This window comes from Triplophysa rosa, linkage group LG21, assembly GCF_024868665.1.
Source record: "Triplophysa rosa linkage group LG21, Trosa_1v2, whole genome shotgun sequence".
Taxonomy (NCBI): Eukaryota; Metazoa; Chordata; class Actinopteri; order Cypriniformes; family Nemacheilidae; genus Triplophysa; species Triplophysa rosa.
This window is the reverse complement of record NC_079910.1, coordinates 20,148,880-20,172,433: the sequence shown is the minus strand read 5'-3', so window position 1 is coordinate 20,172,433 and position 23,554 is coordinate 20,148,880. Positions and strand designations below refer to the sequence as shown.

Genomic DNA, 23,554 nt, shown 5'->3' with positions numbered 1-23,554 from the left:
AAAAAAACTTAAAGTGCCTTCTGCTATTGCCCTTATCTTTCCAGCTTCATAAAGGTTACATGTTTATGAACATTCTCAATGAAAACAAAAACAAAATTTCTACAAGAGCTGCATGCACAGGGTGTATGTCACAAATTTACAATTCCTATGTAGAACAAAACACAGTTTCCTAAACTTTGCAATCTGCAATTATTGTTGGCTAATTGACATAATGTTATGCTCTCTTATTTGCAACTATGCTTTGGATAAAAGCATCTGCAAAATTAATGAATGTAAATTTATTTTTTTATCATAGCAAGAAATAAAAACACTATTAAACAGATTTTTTTATCATACATTAAAATGAATGGTCAAGGGATAAAGATGGATGATTTAACATACTTATATTAAAAAGGGATCTCTGTTGTGAGAATATTCACAATAATAAACAAAAAGACATTGATGGCTTTGATGCTCAATCTTTTAGCTTACTCTCCAAGAAATCCTGGATTTTGTTGACTTTTTCTTCTTGCTGATCCAAGAGATCCATTATGACTCCCATTGGTGTCTTCTTTAGGCCAACAACCTCAATTTTGTTCTCCAACTTGTTCTTCATGGTTCGAAGTCTCAGAGAAGCATGGATGAGAATCACTGAAGAAGTAAAAGACAACAGTAAGGCACCAGCAACAACTCTCTGAAAAATAACTGCATTAAAGTCAACTTGGACCACACTGAGGGACTGAGGTATTTTCGTAACAAAATGAGATATTTTTGTAATAAACCTTCATCCCCAAGTGTGGAAAGTTTTTTTTCCAGCACAACTCTGCAAAACAAATAAGCAGACAACTAATCATTCAAATATATGTTTCTGTGTGACCTTTTCTGAGGACATACTGTATTTCCCACTTAACATCTCTACCAGCCCAGAAGACTGTGCCATTAAGGTAGTTAAACTCAGGGTTTGATCCTGAATTCATAAATGAAACATTAAGCCTAAGACAATCAAGGCATTCTAGATCAAAAAACATACTGCCCAATGTCACAAAGCTGTGTCTCAGTCGCAGGTCATTGATCCTCCAACAGGATAATGTTCCAAAAGCAAAAAACATCTAAGAATGGTCAAATATAACATTCGACTATCATATCATGAAGAGGTATAAACCCTGAATTTAATTCTATTAAACGTCTATGAAAAGAGCTCAAGTTTGGAGAAGGCTCTTCTCAAAACAGAGAAAACTGGATTATGCTCAGTAAGAACAGGCCAAACTAACTGTTTACACGTGTAGAGGTCATGTTAACCGCTACAGAAATAGCTTGTTTGCAACGATTACCTCTAAAGATTATCAAACGCTGCACAGATTGCTTGATTGCAAATGAGGTAAACAATGGAAGCAACTGGAACAACATTAGGACAACAAAAAGCATAAGCGCAGTAAAACTGGTCTTATATAGCCTACCACAGTATACAAAAATAAGTTTTTTTTTATAAGGATAGACATTAAAGTATTGTGAGAGCGTGACTGCTCCATGCTTTTGAATTGCTCTTGCTGTACTTTAATGTGATGCGCCAAGCAATCTACGTAGCCCTGCATTAAGTCGAATGCATCTGTTCCTGAATCCAATTTAATCAAATGTCAAGGAAGAAAATTTGGTTTTGTGGCATAAGGTAAAGTGAGGTAAACCTCAACATTGGGCCAGGGCTGGGCCGGAGCAGTAGGGGGAGAGGGGCATTCGATACACCGGTTTGAATATAGTTTGTGTACCATCCATTGAAATGAATGAGATTACGTTTCTTTGTTACTGAAAGTGGTGTGAACAGAGGTCCTCTAGCAAAATTAGAAAGTTGTTTTCTTTTTCATTGCAATTGCTAGCTAAAGGGGCATTACCTGTTTTTCGCTTAAATAAATGAATAGTACTTTTGACACTACTTTCAATAGATCAGTGTCCTGTTGTATTTTTCCTGGTGGTGCTTACTATGTTCAAACAAACACATTCTATCTTGCTATTCCACTAAATACTTTCAAGAATAAAATGTGATAATAATCATAAGCAGAATAGAAGGATCTGGTACTCACATAGCATGGGAAATGTAATACCAAAGAGAAAAACCATCACCCCTCCACACAAGGATAGCAGGAAGTAGCTGATTCCCATAACAGCAACCACAAACAGAGTCGGATTCTTCCTCTTAAAGTTCTTGATCATAGTCTGGTTCTCTCCAGCCCACACAGAGCCCATGAAGACCAGAGCTACAACAGCGCCACCAAGAAACATGCCCAAGGGGTTCAGAACACTGCAAAATTAAAAAAAGTCATTAGGTGATTTAATGCATAACAGTGATAAACATCACTCAGATTATGCTGATTGGTCAATAGTGGGGTTGAGTATCATTTGAATTTTATTCAATTCCAATTCTGCTTATTGATTCCTATTCTTATCGATTCCACAGTTAAAGTAAAACATTTAGATATCAACCTGTATAGTCATTTAGCCTGCTTATTAACTGTTGTACAAAAAATATATATATTAATAATGAACACCGTTTTGTTTATATACTGTACACATAACAAGTATGTTTTGTCTGAATATTATAATTTGTATTACCATACTTTAACTACATCATGGTTAAACTGTAGTTACTCTAATTAAACTAGGGTAAATTTGTGGTTACTGTAAATACTATAGTTAAACTATGCTTACTAAAGTAAAGATATGGTTAATTTTCATAAGGGCTTTTATTGAGATACCAGCATTTCATAAGTTACCACATGTACATTTCTGAAAATATGCACACAGGAATTGATCAGAGGAATTACAATTTCAAATATCCGATTCCTATTCTTTTCGATTCCGATCCGATTCCTAACCTTTCGATTCCGAATTGGAATTTATTTTTGATTCTGAACCCTAGTCATAACATGGTCTACTTACAATAAAGTACAGAACCTCTTCACAAAGCTATTTGTATGAACAGGACCAAAGCTGAAACGCTGTGCGTTGTGTTCTGTTGGGGTGCTTTATTACAGTTTTTCTCAGTTGCTTTGGTGTGTTTCTCGACTCATCCTTAAAATGTGCAAAATAGCAAGTGCATTTCTCAGAACATTTCGGACAAACAGCAAAACATATTGGAATACCTGCAGAACCCTGTAAGTAGTTAAATATTAGTTTAATATTTTGATATTGTAATATTAATGTATTGAATAGTTTAATACTTTGATGTTTATACATTTAGGTCAATGCCCAAGATATTTTAAAAGTGGTTCGGGGAGTATAAATGCATAGGTAAAACATCAAAGACATGGTTTAATGCTCTACTTTATGTATATAAGTTCTATACAGAGAAAGACGGCAGAGCGAGCCCCCTCTGACGTCAACAGTCAATCACAGCCTCGGTATATGCCCATGACGTCACCGCACACGTGAAGTCAAGAGAGTCACGCTCACTGAGTGGCAAAAAGACTGAATGCGGCAGTGTTTAGTCTATTTAGAACTAAAAAAAAAAGTTGTTGTGCGATTGATTTTACAAACAGATTGAGCACGAAATCAGACATTTCTTTTTAAAGACCGAAAGACAGAAAAAAAAGAATGTATCGCTGCAATTTGCTGAAACAAATGGAATACTCAGAGCCATTGAGAGAGAGAGTTGCATCAACTCCGTTGACTGCAATGGAACAGTTTTTTAATTCCTAAATCCTTCAGCTAATCTGGATGTGAATACACTCTAAATAAAGCTGAGAGTGTGCACTTTAAGACAATATCTATTATAAAACTGTAACTCGAAAACATATTGATACACAGCTAAAATAACAAAAAATGTGCCTCTGTCCAAATATTTATGGCCCTAACTGTATCTTCCTCAGATGACGGTCGTGTAATAAACAGGGAAACAAGCACTATGGCTCCGTCTTTGTTGCGGGGTATTTTTAGGATCTTAACAGTCGGCATGGAGGCATCAAGCCTGTTTACTTTATTTACATTTACATTTAGCAGACGCTTTTATCCAAAGCGACTTACAAGTTGGGTAAACAATGGAAGCAATTGGGTCAACATTAGGAAAACAAAAGGCATAAGTGAAATAAAACATGTCTCACAAAGCCTACTACAGTGTACAGAGCTAAGTTTTTATATATATATATATATATATATATATATATGTGACCCTGGACCACAAAACCAGTCGTAAGTCGCACGAGTATATTTCTGGCAATAGCCAATAATACATTCTTTGGGTCAAAATCATCGATTTTTCTTTTATGCCAAAAATCATTAGTATATTAAGTAAAGATCATGTTCCATGAAGATATTTTGTAAATTTCCTACCGTAAATATCTACATTTTATTTTTGTGAGTGGATCCCTCAAAATCGCGAACAAAAATGGCCAGAAACATGCCTATAAACTCCACTCGCTACTGTTCGCTCTATGAGAAATACCCATTCAAGTTTGGTATCTATGTAAAGCTTAGAGTTTCCGCTTTCAGGTTCATCTACTCTCCCCAATGTCATTACAGCAGTAAGCCAATAGAGAGTGTTAAAATAAACCTGTTTCTTCTTAGCAACGGCCTGCTACAGCGTCTCTGATTGGCTGGCTACTTCGTCACGTGCGCAGCGTACACAATTCGTCATGATTACGGATTCTGAGATAGCGCGTTTGCTCAATCTAATCTCTAATGACAGCAATAATTTAACGAAACTAGTGAATGATTTTTTCGTAAATAATTGGGAAGATGATACAGAATGTCCAGAGACCGGCTTGACAAAAGAGGATGCCCTGGAAGACGACGAATTCGATCAATGTTTGGATCACTTCGACTCCGTTATGGAAAATGACGCCATGAAGGAATACAAAGTTTTCACCATGGACTGTGAATTTTACCAGCTTGAATGGGAAAAGGCCTCAAAGTTCAGGTGAGTCAGTCACAACCATTCTTAAACGCCTTCTCTACAACAATTGTGGTTTTCATGAGTTGTTTATGTCACAGTTATGCCATTTTTGCTCTTACAAAATGTAAACAAAACATCATCTTAGCATGTAAGTCTGCCTCTGTGTATGATGATTCGTTGCCGTTGCCAGCTTATTTATTCAACAAAATGACAGTGTTTTGTTTCCAGCTGTAATTGTCAGTACAATGATGGGCAGCCATGCCATCGCCTCTTCTCTCCAGAGGAAATGATGCATAGGAGAGCAGCCATGAGAGAATTGACATCCAGTTAGTATGCCAGGAGTAAAATGTATACTCATTAAAATTGTACAGATAGGTCACTGCCATGACAAATTTATAAATCGTCATGTACCTCTTGCTTGCTAAGATTTCAATCAGTTTAATCGGTTTTCTAACTGTTCCTTCATTAACAAGCATAATGTCAGGAATATAGAACAGAACAGAATAGATTTTTCATCATTGTCCAGTGAAAAACAATAAAATGCAATAATGTAAGCCGTTCTCTGGCAAAATCCAGATCCATAAAACGCAGTATTTTAGCTCATTTCAAAGTTGCCGTTTCATTTTAGGGGATCAAATGCTTATCCTCCTGGGGAAGATTTCATGTTCAATTAACAACTCTGAGACCACAAACTCATCAAAAAGGAAGGAACAAACTCCCCGTCAGCGACAGCGCACCTTCTACTGGCTGGAAGGAAAGCAGTTATGCCGAGATACTTTCAAATTCCTGCACATGTAAGTAAACTAGCGAAGACCCACCGCTTACAGTTTTGTGACAAAAAGTAAAATGCTGCTTTCAATCTCTAACCCCCCCACACACAAACAGGCANACCTCTACACAACATATCTGTAGATAAAGGGGAAAAATATGCAGATATTGGGGAATAAAGGAGTAAGTTTATGAGGGAACTGCATGCCATATAAAACATCCAAATCAAACCGCTCTTGAACAACTTGATTATAGTCTCAAAAGACACATTTTACACATTAAAACTCATCAAAATAACTCATAATTGAAAGAAATTATTTGTGACCAACAATCCTAAAATCAATCAAATAAAAAAAGTCAAAAGTCAAATTTACAGTTGACAGACAGTCTGCGTGCTTCATTCGTGCTGTTTTGTTTGCGCAAAAACTGAACACATCATTTCAGTTTTAAAATACTTACAGAATAAACATTTGTGTGAATAAATCCGTATTCCTATACGTAACCAGAGGTGGGTAGTAACGCGCTACATTTACTTCGTTACATTTACTTGAGTAACATTTTGGAAATATGTACTTTTTAAGTAAAATTAAAAGTGTGTACTTTTACTCTTACTTGAGTAAATTTCTAATAGAAAATCTGTACTTTTACTTCGTTACATAACTTACATTGCGTGACGTTCCTTCGTTCCTTCATTTTAAAATATGCTTTTTAAAACGCGTTGTTTATTTCAAGGTTGTCGTCTCTTTTTACGGGCATTCCCGAGTGATCGATTCTTTTGAGTCGATTCTTTTGAAAGCATTAATTGAACAATGGGCAAAACCATTTGAATAGGCTAATGAATCAGTTCAAATGATTTGTTCAGTTCGCAGCACGATCTGAATCATCTGAAGCAGGATTACTCACTCCTCGTAGCGCGAAACTTAAGAACACGCAGAACACAAAGAGCGTTGGATGAAGTGGATATTAATCTATATCTATACAATCAAAACTGCAAATGTGTCATATTGTTTGCCAGCAATGATAAATGCCCGCCATATGCGCGCACCCGCGCGACCTGTTCGTCAGACACAGCAACATGCGCGTTACCTGTCAGACACAGAGACGTGGGCTTGCAGAAATATACATTTGAAGAACAGAAGGAAGAAAACTTGTTGATGGGCGTGTGGTTCACTGTTTACTGTTTGTTTACAAGTAAGAGCGTTTCACAACACACACGTGACACAACACGAGAAAACACGAGCTTTGTTCAAAAATGTGTATTTCATTTAAGAGAGCACTGCAGATGTTCTAGATCATCTTAGGAAATGCTCTGAGTTTAGTTCATGCTTTAGTTTGACATGGTCTATTATTCTAAATAAGTTGTGTAAACTACATTGACATCAGGACTAGATGAAATTTACAGAAATGCTTGTCTCTTCTGTGTTTGTCTATTCTTTAGTCTCTCTAGTATATTGCAAAGATATCTGCTTATGATAATTAAAAATATTGATTAAAATGTATTATTAAAATATTGGCGTTAATATTAATTTTATGTAGTAGACCTATATAATCAGATACAAAGTAACTAAGTAACTAGCTACTTGAGTAGTTTTTTCATTGCATACTTTTTTACTTTTACTCAAGTAATTTTTAAAATAGTGACTTTTACTTTTACTTGAGTAACAATTTCTCTAGTTACTTGTACTTTTACTTGAGTAAAGATTTTGGCTACTCTACCCACGATACTAATTACATTTACTCCAATACTTTACACCACTGGTTTTTACTGAAGTAAACTATAGTTGAAGTATTCCTGTTGAAATAAAAACAATAGAACCCTGCCCAAAATACAACATAAAATGTAATGGATTTAATGGTTATAATGGGAATTGTACTATGGATACTTGTTGTCTACTTGTATGTGATGGATTCTATTGGTGGGATGGTAAATCCTATTGGAATAAAACCCAAAACACACTACAAAGAGGAATTTAATTAAAAAATCTCATTCTAATTAAAAAAATCATTGTTTTTTTTCAGCAGGGATGGTATTTGCAGTAAAACCACAGTATCCACAAATTTACCATTTTCTATATATGAACCATACTCCAATTAATAATCTTTAGTAAAACCACAGCAACTAAATTATACTAGCTAAAGTTTATGTTTGTAGTTAAATTATGGTAATACAAATGGTAATAAATCCAACAAACACATGGCTTCTACACTTTACTATCTACAAGAACCTTACTACTTACTGGTAAATTGCTGCTAAAACTGGTAAAGGGAATATACAAAATAAAAGAACACTGCTCATAAATACATATAGGCCTAGGGCAATGGGTAAATATCATACAGAATTATTTTTTTTAAAGACAATTTATTGTCATACACATGACAATACAGGCAACAAATTGACCTCCATTTAACCCACCAGAAGAACACACACATACCCCCGGAGCAGCACACAGCAGCCTCCGTACAAGATAGGTAAGCCTTCTCAAGGCACCTCATCGTTACCCCGCCCTGGACAACCGGCAACCCTTCTGTTCACGAGTCCGACTCTCTAACCAGTATGCCACAACTCCCAAACTAAACTAAACATAACTGTGACCTGACCACAAAACCAGTTCTTATTCAATTTCAAAATGAATTAACACCATTAAACACAAAACTATTATATATTATATGTTAGCTAGACAATATCTTCCAAATAACCATTTAAAATTCTGGAATCTGAGGGTGGAAAAAAATCGAAATATTGAGAAAATCGCCTTTAAAGTTTTCCAGAATAAGTCCTTAGCAACGCATATTACTAATGAAGGGAAATAAATGAAACTTACACCATTTATTTACCACAACTAAACCTTTATACACATAAAATTTCATAAAAATAATTTACCAGGAACATATAAAATTTTACACTTGACTTTTTCACATTTTCTCACATTTTACATATGCTCTCAATCAGGGATTCTAAAGTTACGATCAGTCTGTCAAGTTTGCACTACGGAAGATGAGACTATTATTCTCCTGGCAAACCCAACACAAATCCGTCATTGGCTTGGCCGTGATAATAAAAGGGCAGACTTTCTTCCAAAGCTTTAAAATGTTGCTGTCTCCCATTATTCTGTGTCCTGAAAGTAACAAATACAAGAACCCAGATAAAATAAACCAAACCAATAGACTGTGGTTAAACAAATTATTTTCTAAAACATTCCAAAGGCTTGAAATGTTTGTGCTCCAAGTTTTATAATAATTATTTACCTGTATTTTCAAGACCTTGCCTGTAGCAGTTGTAGACCGAAACCTTTGTGTGAGATGAAGAAAGAAGCTGTATGTCATCCCTCTTGAAGCCCGGAACCCTCCCAGGAAGGACCAGTACATTTTCTGATGCATAATTTGTCAGGAACCTTACAGCTCTTGGTATATCTTCAAATTCAAATGATCGTGTATTGCTTTTTCTCCCACCAGACTTCTTTTCCTTCGGCTCAATTCCATTCTCTTTATAATGTGAAAGCAGACATGTGAGGTGATATTGGCTTAGCCTGGGAAAAAAATTACATTCTGATCAACACAACTGATTTTCAATAACTTCTGCACACAGAATGTCTTTGTACATCCCAGTAAAGCAAATCTTAAGTGTCTATAAAATATTACACTATCCCTTTGCTTCAAAAGCACTGTAAAAACTTGAGTTCAGTGTACAAGACAGCCGAATAGGATGTAGCAGGTGTACCCTATTACTAAACCGCATCGTGTGGTCTGTTGTTGAGGATTATCACGGCCAAGCCAATGACGGATTTGTGTTGGGTTTGCCAGGAGAATAATAGTCTCATCTTCCGTAGTGCGAACTTGACAGACACCCAGAAAAAAGACCGTGTTGTACAACAAGAGAAACATCTATTAACTGTTCAAACTGAGAGGTCCCTGTACAATAACATGGTCACAGAGGCCAAGAAAGTGTGTGCTGAGAATGACATCAAAAACCTAAGCAGCAATCCGCCATGTAGTCGCAACATCACTATGCACTACTCTTTTGACTATGCCCAGCAAGTCCACCTGCCTAGTAACCCCATGCAGCCAGGACCAATTTATTTTCTAGTTCCAAGGAAATATGGGTTGTTTGGTGTCTGCTGTGAGGGGCTTCCTCGGCAGGTGAACATCCTGGTTGATGAGGCCCATCTCATTAGTAAAGGCTCAAATGCGGTAATTTCATACCTGCATTTTTTCTTCAGAAATTATGGTCTTGGAGAAACAGATGTGCATCTCCACTGCGATAATTGCTCAGGGCAAAACAAAAACCGTTTTGTTCTTTGGTATTGTGCCTGGAGAGTCGCAATGGGTTTGCACAGGAGCATAACCTTGAACTTCCTTATTGCCGGGCACACCAAATTTGCGCCTGACTGGTGTTTTGGGCTTCTCAAGAGAGCATTCAAACGTCATGTGGTGCCTTCACAGAGTGTGCTGGAGAAAGTTGTACATGACAGCTCCACTGTTAACATCGCCCAGGTCGTTGGAAGAGAGGATGGTACAACAGAAGTCCCAGTGTGTGACTGGGCACACCTTCTTCGCTGAATCCTGTAAACCAGTTCTTGGTATAAAAAGGTATCAACATTTTAGGTAAGTGTGCAACTTTAAGTAATGGCATGTATAGTGTATTTATATTGAGCAAACTACTTATAGATTTGCATGTAGGAACTTTAGTTAGTTAACTTTTTAATGACCCCTTTTCATAGGTACATGTAATAAGCAACATGAACCAGACCATACCAGAAAAGATAGTGTCAACACATGTACACTTGTTTGGAACATGTTTTAATTGATCTGTATCGAAATACTTTTTGTTTTAATTTATCTGTATCAAAATACTTTTTGTGTTGATGTCAAGACACTTTCAGAACCCCAATATCATTTGCTATGTTTCTGAGCACTAAACTTCTCATTGTCTCATTTATTTTTCAGGTTTGATGCTGAGCATCCGGGAATGGTTTTTGTCAAAAAAGAAGCAGGCAGTGACGAATTGCCTTTCCAGATGCTTCTGCAAGGCATGGATTTCCCAGACGGAGAACCGGTTATCCTGACTCCTCCTGGATTATCACTCCAGAGGCAACAGTACCTGTATAAGAACATCCGCCCTTTTGTTGATGATCCCTACAAGGATACTGTTTGTCCAAGGCCCCAGGTCCTACCATTTAATGATTCTGACAAAAGTGCTGGAGAAATAGACATTGTGATGAACCTGGTCTTGGAACAAAATAAGGATGCTGAACTGGGTCGTGCGCGGGGCCGTGGCCGGGGGTGTGGTCAGCCACCGAGAGACAGGAGTCGAAGCCCTCACTAGGCCACTGGGACAATGGCAAAACAATAAAAACACTTTGTGGACTGTTTAAGGTCAGATGTGATATGAGATTTAGATCGTAACTGATCGTAACTTTAGAATCCCTGATTGAGAGCATATGTAAAATGTGAGAAAATGTGAAAAAGTCAAGTGTAAAATTTTATATGTTCCTGGTAAATTATTTTTATGAAATTTTATGTGTATAAAGGTTTAGTTGTGGTAAATAAATGGTGTAAGTTTCATTTATTTCCCTTCATTAGTAATATGCGTTGCTAAGGACTTATTCTGGAAAACTTTAAAGGCGATTTTCTCAATATTTCGATTTTTTTCCACCCTCAGATTCCAGAATTTTAAATGGTTATATCTCGGCCAAATATTGTCCTAACCTAACAAACCATATAATAATAGAACGCTTATTTAGTCAGCTTTCAAATGGTGTATAAATCTCAATTTTGAAAAATTGACCCATAAGACTGGTTTTGTGGTCCAGGGTCACATAGATAGATAGATAGATTTTTTACCTTTTTGGGATGGCACCACAAGACATCGTTCGTTTGCAGAGCGTAAGGATCTGGCGGGTACATAAGTCTGCATGAGCGAGTGAAGATAAGGGGGTGCCAAACCAGTGGTGGTGTTGTAGGCCAGGAGCAGTCTTGAATTTGATGCGAGCGACTATAGGGAGCCAATGTAACTTAATGAAGAGAGGGTGACATGTGCTCTCTTCGGTTCATTGAAGAACACTCTTGCCGCTGCTTTCTGGATCATCTGTAGAGGTTTTGTTGTGCAAGCAGGAAGTCCAGCTAGTAGCGCATTGCAATAGTCCAGTCTGGACAGAACAAGAGCCTGGACTAGGACCTGCGTAGCATGCTTGGATAGGAAAGGTCTAATTTTCCTGATATTGTAGAGGATGAATCTACAGGACTGAGTGGTGCTGGCAACCTGATCTGTGAAGTTTAGCTGATCATCGATCACCACTCCCAGGTTTCTGGCCGTTCTGGAAGATGTGATGGTTGATGAGCCCAGTTGAATGGAGAAGTTGTGATGGATCTTAGGGTCGGACGGGATTACAAGCAGTACTGTTTTAGCAAGGTTCAGCTGCAGGTGATGGTCCTTCATCCAGAGCGAAATGTCGCTCAGGCATGCTGAAATGCTTGCAGAAACAGTCGGATCATCAGGCTGAAATGACAGGTGGAGTTGTGTATCATCCGCAGAGCAGAGATAGGAAAAGCCATGTTTCCAAATGACAGAGCCAAGGGATGTCATGTATACAGAAAAGAGCAACGGCCCAAGCACTGAGCCCTGAGGCACCCCTGTATCGAGATGTTGGGACTGAGAGACCTCACCTCTCCAGGATACTCTAAATGACCTACCTGAGAGGTAAGACCTGAACCACTGTAGCACCATTCCGGAGACACCCATAGCCTTGAGGGTCGACAGGAGGATGTGGTGGTTAACGGTGTCAAAGGTGGCAGATAGATCCATTAGGATGAGTACAGATGAGTTTGAGGCGGCTCTTGCCAGTCTCAGCGCTTCAATGACAGAGAGCAGTGCAGTCTCAGTGGAATGACCGCTCTTCAACCTTACTGGTTGCTGTCCAGGAGGTTGCTCTGCATGAGAAAGGAGGAGAGCTGGTTACATACAACATGCTCAAGAGTTTTAGCAATGAAGGGGAGAAGAGATACCGGTTTGTAGTTATCTAACAGTGCAGGATTAAGAGTGGGTTTCTTCAGTAGTGGGGTAATACGGGTGTGACGAGGGAGGCATGACGAGAGCCATGGGAGGAGGAAGCGAGGTCACACCGGCCTCGTATCTCTCACAGAGGAGATCGGAAGCATAAAAGGCCGACAGGAGTATACGGTGTAGGGTATGGTCGGATCAAAGTTTACCATCTGTGATCATAAAACACAGTAACCTCTCAGCAGGACTACGACCAGGCACCAACAAGTCTGGCCAAATGTCCTATTCTCAACACCTTCATCTAAACCAGGACAGATTCGGATTTCGGATACTCTCCCCTAGACTTCAAAGGAGGTTCTTGGGGGAGGACAGGACTGTTCACCAAAGTGAGAAAAGCCATGTGGCCACCAGGGACTGAGAGCCTCAAATTCTTCCAAAAGAATGTCTCTTTCTCTTTCCTTAGCCACAAAAGACTGGTTTAAAGTGTATACATGAATCTCCACATTGTATGCTTGTCTCTATGTTATTCTCCTAATGTCTTAGAATATGGTGCATAGCACAGTAATGTATTTTATACCATACTCATTTTATTCTATTCTAAGTCTATTCCTGCTCCAAACTCCCAGGCGATCATAAATGCAAATGAGTTAGTGTGCCGGACAAAGAAACATGTTTTCGCGCCCAAAACTATCTCATCACATTTATCCACGCTCGAATTGTTTCTGTGTTTATTGATCACATATCAACATCACTTAAACTGCTTGATTTCTGAAGTGGTACTGTACTACAGTAAGAATATTGTTTTTCCAAGGCCAGGAAAGTAATATGTCTTAAGGTCAGTTTATGGTAGCCTACGTACGTAGACGACGCCGTCGTGAACATTTATGGTTCTGCGTTGAGAGTATGCGTCATACTGCAATTACACCGCCGAAACGCTAGTTGGCTCTTTGTGTTTTCATGGGTTTGCTCTTCTTCGCCGATGTTTTGTGTGTGTGTATGCTAGTGTTTGCAAACGACAATGGAAGCCAAACCGACGTTAGAGGAAATCTCTCTCCAAGAATTCGCCGCCATCTGACAGTCTTTACGGTATAGTCCGCCGAAGAGGAGTCATACAGATGCGTGTATTTCCGAACCTCTTCAATCAGACGCTCAGTAACTTGGTCGATGTCGATGCTCACCATGTTGTTCTTTTGTGGACTCTGAACTTGCCGGAAGAAGACACCAGAGAAGAAGATGCCGGAAATGCGTAGAAGGAAGTACGATGCTGCCAAACCGACCAATCACAGCGCTTGCGGTCCGCGTAGGGTCCGCGTTGAGTTGACGCGTTGTTACATTTTTGGAGAGGTGCGCGTCAGGCTACGGCGTAGGGTACGCACAGGGTACGCGGCTCTGCGTAGGCTACGCCGTATGTTACGGCGTAGGTCCTACGCAGAACCATAAACTGACCTTTAGAGTTGATATAAGATCTGCTGATCACTCGCAGGACGAGCATATTTAGTTTGTCGCTGTTATTAGCTCTGCTGCATCAGGTAAAGTGTATAAAATAATTAATAGTTAATCACCATTAATTATTTGTAGGTTACTGTGTTTAAACTCATAGTTTCCTCAAAATACACTACAACGGCGAGAGAGGACCGGGCCTGGACATTTAAGTTTTGTTTATGTTCGTGTAGCCGGCAGTCGTCCGTGAGGGGCTGCGGTCTGTTTTGCTGCTTGTTTATTGTTTATTTATTTTGATTAAAAATGTTTGATTGTTCGCCGGTTCCCGCCTCCTTCCTTCCGTTTTATTGAGCTTTGCTACAACGGGCATTTTAGCATGGTAGTACTGAGTTTTCGCAAAGGAGACATCAGCAGAGAAAGAAGAGACTGATAGAGACCGAGGTCAGCGGGTTCTTTAGATTTGCGCCACTTTCTCTCAGCAGACGTGAGCGTGGCGCGATGCTCGCGGAGAACATCAGATAACCAGGGGGCAGAAGGGGATGCACAAGATGGCCTAGATGTAAGGGGGCATAAGCTGTCTAAGCAGGAGGTAAGTGTGGAGCAAAGAGTGTCAGTGGCGGTGTTAGTATCCAAGAGAGAGAGCTGTTCGGAGGGAGGAAGCATGGCGGAGACCGCAGAGGATAAGCGGGAGGGAGAGAGTGTATGTAGGTTGCGTCGGAATGTGACCAGTGGGGAAGTATGTGTAGTGTCTGGAGAAGTTAGGTCGAGATCAAGAGTGATGAGGAAATGATCCGACGTGTGCAGCGGGGTGACCTGGGAGTGATGAGTGGAGCAGTAGCGTGTGTAGAGATTTATTATCAACATTATAAGCAATAAAGCCAGGTATTCTTGTCAGATCTGGGTTTTAATATCCTACCCAAAGATGATTACAATAAAATGATATACCTTTATAAACATTTCTACATCATAAATAAGAGTTAAATGTAATTAATTTCACGAGACAAAACAAATATACATTAAGATTACCGATTATCCCAATTCAGTGACATGCATTTTAAATTATATTTTAATAACAAATAATGTATTATTATTGTTATTATTATTATGAAGATATTTAGCCCATTATTTTTGTGGGGGGCGGTAAGGGACCTGGAAAATGGATAGGGGGGGCGCTGGCCCAAAAAAGGTTGAGAACCACTGGCCTAGGCTATAAGAAGATTGCCAAGACCCTGAAACTGAGCTGCAGCACGGTGGCCAAGACCATACAGCAGTTTAACAGGACAGGTTCCACTCAGAACAGGCCTCGCCATGGTCGACCAAAGAAGTTGAGTGCACGTGCTCAGCATCATATCCAGAGGTTGTCTTTGGGAAATAGACATATGAGAGCTGCCAGCATTGCTGCAGAGGTTGAAGGGGTGGGAGGTCAGCCTGTCAGTGTTCAGACCATACGCCGCACATTGCATCAAATTGGTCTGCATGGCTGTCGTCCCAGAAGGAAGCCTCTTCTAAAGATGATGCACAAGAAAGCCCGCAAACAGTTTGCTGAAGACAAGCAGACTAAGGACATGGATTACTGGAACCATGTCCTGTGGTCTGATGAGACCAAGATAAACTTATTTGGTTCAGATGGTGTCAAGCGTGTGTGGCGGCAACCAGGTGAGGAGTACAAAGACAAGTGTATCTTGCCTACAGTCAAGCATGGTGGTGGAAGTGTCATGGTCTTGGGCTGCATTAGTGCTGCCGGCACTGGGGAGCTACAGTTCATTGAGGGAAACATGAATGCCAACATGTACTGTGACATACTGAAGCAGAGCATGATTCCCTCCCTTCGGAGACTGGGCCGCAGGGCTGTACTCCAACATGATAACAACCCCAAACACACCTCCAAGATGACCACTGCCTTGCTAAAGAAACTGAGGATAAAGGTGAAGACCTAAACTCTATTAAGCATCTGTGGGGCATCCTCAAACGGAAGGTGGAGGAGCACAAGGTCTCTAACATCCACCAGCTACGTGATGTCATCATGGAGGAGTGGAAGAGGACTCCAGTGGCAACCTGTGAAGCTCTGGTGAACTCCATGCCCAAGAGGGTTATTAAGGCAGTGCTGGAAAATAATGGTGGCCACATAAAATACTGACACTTTGGGCCCAATTTGGACATTTTCACTTAGGGGTGTACTCACTTTTGTTACCAGCGGTTTAGACATTAATGGCTGTGTGTTGAGTAATTTTGAGGGGACAGCAAATTTACAATGTTATACAAGTTGTACACTCACTACTTTACAATGTAGCAAAGTGTCATTTCTTCAGTGTTGTCACATGAAAAGATATAATAAAATATGTACTAAAATGTGAGGGGAGTACTCACTGCTGTGAGATACTGTACGTTGCATTTTGTTCGTTTTGTTTTTTCTGTTTTCTTTTTGTATTATACCGTTCTGTGCAGGTTTAAATGCAGTTTTTATGGGTTTTTTTTTTCTTCAACATTAGAAAACCTATATACAGGATATAATATTAATGCGTTATGAATATTTAATAATAATTATAAGCTTGATGTGAAATTGTGACTAAATAAAACCATTACAAATTACGTCATTATTATTATTATTATTATATTCGAATATTCGTTTTTTATGAGCTGAAATATTCAAATATGAAATTATTGAAAAATTTCCATCCCTATTTTAAATTATTGTGAAGTTTTTTGCTACTTCAAATCATGTCCAATTTTGTGTGCAAAGAGGAATGACCAAATGGATTTGTGATTACTCAGACACCTTATTGAATTCAGTCTCAGAAGGTTTAATGTTAGCATAACTAGCATAACATGATAAAACACAAAGTATAGAGGGTGTGCATTGCATACTCTCATGCATAGAGTCAATAGATCGCTTCCATAGTTTGTCTCAGCCAGCTCAGTTACATAGTTACATCCAGCGCAAGTAGCATCCATATGGAACAATGAAGTTTTTCACTAATTCGTTTAAAGATGCACCTAGGATTACGGTCAACAACGTAAGTCAAATTAGTGATGTGATGTGAGGCCAAGTATGGTGTTCCATACTCAAAATTTGTGATCTGCATTTAACCCATTCAAGTGCACACACACAGCAGTGAGTAACACACACACCGTGAACATGAACCCAGAGCAGTGAGCAGCCATTGCTGCGGCGCCCGGGGAGCAGTTGGGGGGGGGGTCGGTGCTTGACTGGCTGAGATTTTAGCAGAAGTACATCACCCTGCGCGCATAGAATGATAATAATGTAGCCAGAATAGACTATCTGTATGGAATTCCAAAAGTGACAATATTAAAAATAAATAAATACAATTTTCATTTATTTATTTATACATTTATTTATTTCCACTTTTATTTATTTCCACATTTATTCATGTATATATGTATTTATTCCTACATTTATTTATTTATACATTTATTTATTTCCACTTTTATTTATTTCCACATTTATTCATGTATATATGTATTTATTCCTACATTTATTTATTTTTACATTTATTTATTTCTACATTTATTTATTTATGTATTTCTTTGTCTGTATGCTAATGAGTGGGGGCGTGTTTCACCTCAGACATTAGCAATCGATCTCAGAGCGGCGGTGCTGAAGCTTTGAGGCCACAGGCACAACTTGTGGTGTGACCAAACGAAACGAGGTTGAAGAAGTTGCATAGAGAAGGCAATCTAGTCATTTTATATCACCCTAAATGTATGTAGATAGTAGGGGTGGAGCCGAACCCGAATACGGTATTCAGAAAGGCACAAATAGCGTGTTTTTTACGAATACTTATTTCGAACAAATACTTTAAAAAATATTTGTATTCGGGAACAAGAAAAACTTTATATCAAAAAGCTGCGTTTTCTCACGAGACCGCAGTGCATGCCCGCATGAGTGAGTGAGTGAGTGAGTGACATTCAGGAGTCGGGGGGGGGTTGGGGGTGGGGTTCAAAAAGAGGTGACTGACACAGGCTGCTCCACACAGCAACAGAGAAGGCTCGGCTGAGCGAAAAAAGACTTCACTGCGTGCATCACTATTTTTGTTGAATTGATTTTTGTACCTTAACTGGGTTCCGGAGGCAGTTTATAACTTTCGGGAAGCGGAGTTTGATCGGGAGATTATTCCTTTACGCTGCATTATTGATGTCTGCAGTCGGGTGCTCTCATGTTCGCTCTGTTTACGTACACTATAACGTAAATTAGAAGTGTAACGCAAAAAAACTGGATTTTTACGCCTATTTTGAATTTTACTCGAATACAAATACAAATACTTTCCCCCCCTCAACAAATACAAATACATATACAAATACTGGCTGTTTTGCACACCCTTAGTAGATAGGGTTACCACACATAGCCTACATACTCTTTATTAGGGACATTGCCGTAAAACATTATTCGGTCGAGATTTCTAAAATGTCTTTGCACACATGAACAGAAACTGCACAACAACAGGTCTGCTATGAGACACTTGGAAGAGTACACTTGGACATGGAAGCGCGTGAAATTATCCACTAGTGATCACATTTATTGTAAATGCGCTGGATGGAGCTGATAAGAACTTGAGTTGTTTGTCGATGAGACTCGCACAAACCAGCTCAGAACGCCGAGAGAAACCAGCGCATTTCACTGAAGTCTACGCAAGCATGATGATCATTGCGTTTGAAACGCATCTGCAAATACAGTTTACATTCGCATTTCCTAACTTTGCAATGCATAACACGTGGCATTTCGAATGCTTAAATTATAACGCATATTTCCATAGGCGTAATTTGCGGGTGGACGGGTGAGTCATGTCCCCACCACTTTTTGCCAAAGTCAATTTTGTTGCTTTGTAAGCAGAGGCCATTTCTATCAACTCCGCCCATCAGTTTCAGATTGGAATAGACAAAGTGTAAGAAACGTACATGAACATCAACTTCTCCTGTGGCGTAGAGCGTAAAGCGTGTGTTACCTACTTCATGTCGTCGTGGGTTCGGGACTGCTGTCCGCTGAACTTTTTCCCTGTCACATATCAGATTGTAAAGGTATTTATTTGTAATAAACGATGAAAATATTTGAAAATGGCTGTTCAAGTCATACATGTACCAAACATTTTGCGCTTAATTGCACTTTGATGCTATATATTCGTCCTTATTGTTCTCGACATGCCGTTGCTATCGTCTATTGCAAGATTAATTACATTTTGATACTTGATAGAAAACTCAAATAAATGGAAAAAGTCACAACTTTGTAGTTTCATGAGTTCAAAACAAAATTTAGAAAGTTTGTTGTATATTTGAAGCCTATCTGTCAATGCCCGTATAATAAGTGAAAATAAGATTTTTTTAAAGATATTATTTTTCCATCTGTTTCCCCTGTATAACTTACTTGAATGTTTGTCCTTATTAGCAGGGGGTTCCCAAACGTCTCAATCCTTGACCCAGCAACATGTAATCTGTGTCAAACACACATTTTTAACATGGGGAAAACACATTCGTTTCAGTAGTTTTTATTTTATCACAAATTAATACGTTTAATTACGTACGTAATTATATATGTCGGTTAAAACGACATATTATTTAGTTTAAACGACATATCTCGTTTTAACGACATAATTGAGTGGAAAAATACGTGGCAGCAATACGCCACCGTACGAATCCGCTAAACTCACTATTCTAAATTTCCACATATCAGATCTGCTTCCATTTGTTTTTAAACTATATCATGTTTTCATTAATAGATCATTTAAAGCATGTTGTGCTTTATTATATGTAAGGATGGCTGTTGCCGTACGTAATTAAACGTATTAATTTGTGATAAAATAAAAACTACTGAAACGAATGTGTTTTCTCCATGTTAAAAATGTGTGTTTGACACAGATTACCTGTTGCTGTGTCAAGGATTGAGAGGTTTGGGAACCCCCTGCTAATAAGGACAAACATTCAAGTAAGTTATACAGGGGAAACAGATGGAAAAATAATATCTTAAAAAAAAACTTATTTTCGCTTATTACACGGGCATTGCCAGATAGGCTACAAATATACAACAAACTTTCTAAATTTTGTTTTGAACTCATGAAACTACAAAGTTGTGACTTTTTCCATTTATTTGAGTTTTCTATCAAGTATCAAAATGTAATTAATCTTGCAATAGACGATAGCAACGGCATGTCAAGAACAATAAGGACGAATATATAGCATCAAAGTGCAATTAAGCGCAAAATGTTTGGTACATGTATGACTTGAACAGCCATTTTCAAATTCGTTTATTACAAATAAATACCTTTACAATCTGATATGTGACAGGGAAAAAGTTCAGCGAACAGCAGTCCCGAACCCACGACGACATGAAGTAGGTAACAGACGCTCTACGCCACTGGAGAAGTTGATTTTCGTGTGCGTTTCTTACACTTTGTCTATTCCAATCTGAAACTGATGGGTGGAGTTGTTAGAAATTGCCTCTGCTTACAAAGCAACAAAATTGACTTTGGCAAAAAGTGGTGGGGACATGACCCACCCGTCCACCCGCAAATTACGCCTATGAAAATATGCGTTATAATTTAAGCATTCGAAATGCCACGTGTTATGCATTGCAAAGTTAGGAAACGCGAATGTAAACTGTATTTGCAGACGCGTTTCAAACACATTGATCATAATGCTTGCGTAGACTTCAGTGAAATGCGCTGGTTTCTCTCGGCGTTCTGAGCTGGTTTGTGCGAGTCTCATCGACAAACAACTCAAGTTCTTATCAGCTCCATCCAGCGCATTTACAATAAATGTGATCACTAGTGGATAATTTCACGCGCTTCCATGTCCAAGTGTATTCTTCCAAGTGTCTCATAGCAGACCTGTTGTTGTGCAGTTTCTGTTCAAGTGTGCAAAGACATTTTAGAAATCTCGACCGAATAATGTTTTATGGCAATGTCCCTAATAAAGAGTATGTAGGCTATGTGTGGTAACCCTATCTACATACAGTTAGGGTGATATTAAATGACTAGATTGCCTTCTCTATGCAACTTCGTCAACCTCGTTTCGTTTGGTCACACCACAAGGTGTCCGTGTGGCCTCAAAGCTTCAGCACCGCCGCTCTGATATCGATTGCTAATGTCTGAGGTGAAACACGCCCCCACTCATTAGCATACAGACAAAGAAATACATAAATAAATAAATGTAGAAATAAATACATGTAAAAATAAATAAATGTAGCAATAAATACATACATACATGAATAAATGTGGAAATAAATAAAAGTGGAAATAAATAAATGTATAAATAAATAAATGAAAAAATAAATAAGCGTGAAAAAATATATAATTACCCATAAATAAGGAAATAAAAGTATAAATACTCATTTATTTTTGCTTTTTTACATTTCTTCATGGATTTATTTTTGTATTTATTTATTTTTAATATTGTCACTTTTGGAATTCCATATATCGGTACTAGGCTTAGCAGGTTTTTTGGTAATTGCTCGGAATACAATTTGTGCACAACAGTATGCATTTTTGTTACTTTTGTGATTCACTTTTTGTTCTTCTGAACCTCATACACACATGCTGCAGCTTCTGTGCTTTGACCTATAACTGCTGCTAGCTTATGATTATATATGATTATATGATTTCAATGTTGTTGTTATAAATATTTTTATTAGTTCTCACTTTTATTGTAGTATTTAAGATTCTATTGTGTTTACAATGTGACAAATATATTTTTTATATTATATTTTAGTTATTTAAGCTATTAGTCAAGATATTAAAAAGGTTTTTGTTTTTACTCTAACTTAACAAGTAACTTTTCACGCTGTCTGCGCAGTTGCTCACATAGCAAGTGACTCATTTATTCCAGAGAGCTAAAAGCAAAAGGCCTGTGACTTTACATGACTGGGAACACCCAGCTGAAGCAGGGTGGGTCCATTTAAAACACATTCCACATATCAACGAATTTTACAAGAATTTCACACGTCATGGTTAACAAAACACAAAGTAATTTACTGTTTATCAAATTCTGCTTTGAAATACTGCATCGGACTAAACGGTGTCCAAATTGGTAGCGCGACCAGCTAAATATACCAAACATATGCAATATCAACCACATTGTACAATGCTTTAGCAATCCATCAGTAGAAAATAAAGCTAACTTGTTATAAAGCTATTCAATTTCCTAACTTACCCGACAATCAAACACACGACGATGGCAGCAGCAAAATAATTCGTCTGATAATAGAGCAGATTACTGATCACTCTATTATTCCATTTGCTCAAATCAGATACATCAGGTTTAGAGAATCGGTCAACACTAGGGAAAAAATCCTCCCAGGGTCTCAGCGGTGCGATTGCCATCCCTGCCATGATGCTACAGGATGCTACCAAAACATTGACACCGTCATTCACACAGCAATGCTCTGACACGCACCATCAAGTGGGTGGAGCTTAAAGGCACGAAAGTTGTCTCTGATTTATATTTCATTTTATGTTGTCATTTTATTGTCTGTACACGTTTCTCAGTGCCATTAATACGGTGATTACTATTAATAAAATCCTGTTCAGACTGTTTCTAAAGTAATAGCGATGATATGTTGCCATGTGGTATCTGTTACAGCTCTACGCTTTCTGGAATGGACGAATCACAGTCGTCTATAATTACTTATGAAAATTCCATCGTCGCATTTGATTCATACATAAATAATGTTTTATTTCAGAATATTAACGATTATATATTTGACCATTATTTTTATCTAAGCAAAAATTGTTGTACTATATATTACGTGTGGATGTAATGCTCAGTAAAATTAAACCAGGTTTGATGACGAATGCAGCCTGCAAATGTAATGATGGAATTATCAAAAGTAATTATAGACGACTGTGATTCGTCCATTCCAGAAAGCGTGGAGATATGTAACAGATACCACATGGGCATGGCAACATATCATTGCTACAGTGTTGCCAGACGTATCATAATTGTCGTATTTGTACCATAATTTTGACTTCTGTACGATCAATAAAAACATTCCATAATGTACAATAATTTCAGAATTTTGTGACACTTTAAATGATGGTCGTTGTAATTATATGACTTCTATACTCATTGACGTAGCTGTGGATCCTACGTCTGCCATCATGATTGTAAGAAGAACGTGAACAGTTACGCAAGTGCTGCGTCTTCTCGGCCAACCATCGTGGAAAACGACTCTCTCCCACGACACAAGCACAAGTTAGCGTTCCCGCTGCAGCGGTGCTTAGGTCAGTCCTGAAGGAAGGTGAAGACAGGGGAAAGGCAAAGAAAAAGGCACAATCTATACACTCTAAAAAATGCTGGGTTGTTTTTTTTAACCCAACCGCTGGGTTGTATGGAGGCAAATCCTGCCCAATTTAAATAAATAAATTAAACGATGAAAATGAAAACCAGATTAGCAATTTCATTATACACAACTGCGTGCACAATATGTGCCAAAATGAAAAATAAAATGAAATTATTGTATTTTCATTTTTACACTGACAATG

The 23,554-nt window shown here is 38.4% G+C and overlaps 1 protein-coding gene across 1 annotated transcript; it reads right to left on the bottom strand.

Moving 5' to 3' along the window:
* Window positions 1-263: 263 nt before the first annotated feature.
* On the bottom strand, window positions 264-22,457 carry arl6ip5b (ADP-ribosylation factor-like 6 interacting protein 5b). The gene is made up of 3 exons (XM_057319957.1): window positions 22,224-22,457; window positions 2,055-2,272; window positions 264-630 (listed from the first exon to the last, which is right to left on the bottom strand). Exons 1-3 carry the CDS (start codon window positions 22,400-22,402, stop codon window positions 455-457), a joined length of 573 nt encoding a protein of 190 aa, XP_057175940.1. The 5' UTR covers window positions 22,403-22,457; the 3' UTR covers window positions 264-454.
* Window positions 22,458-23,554: the final 1,097 nt, after the last annotated feature.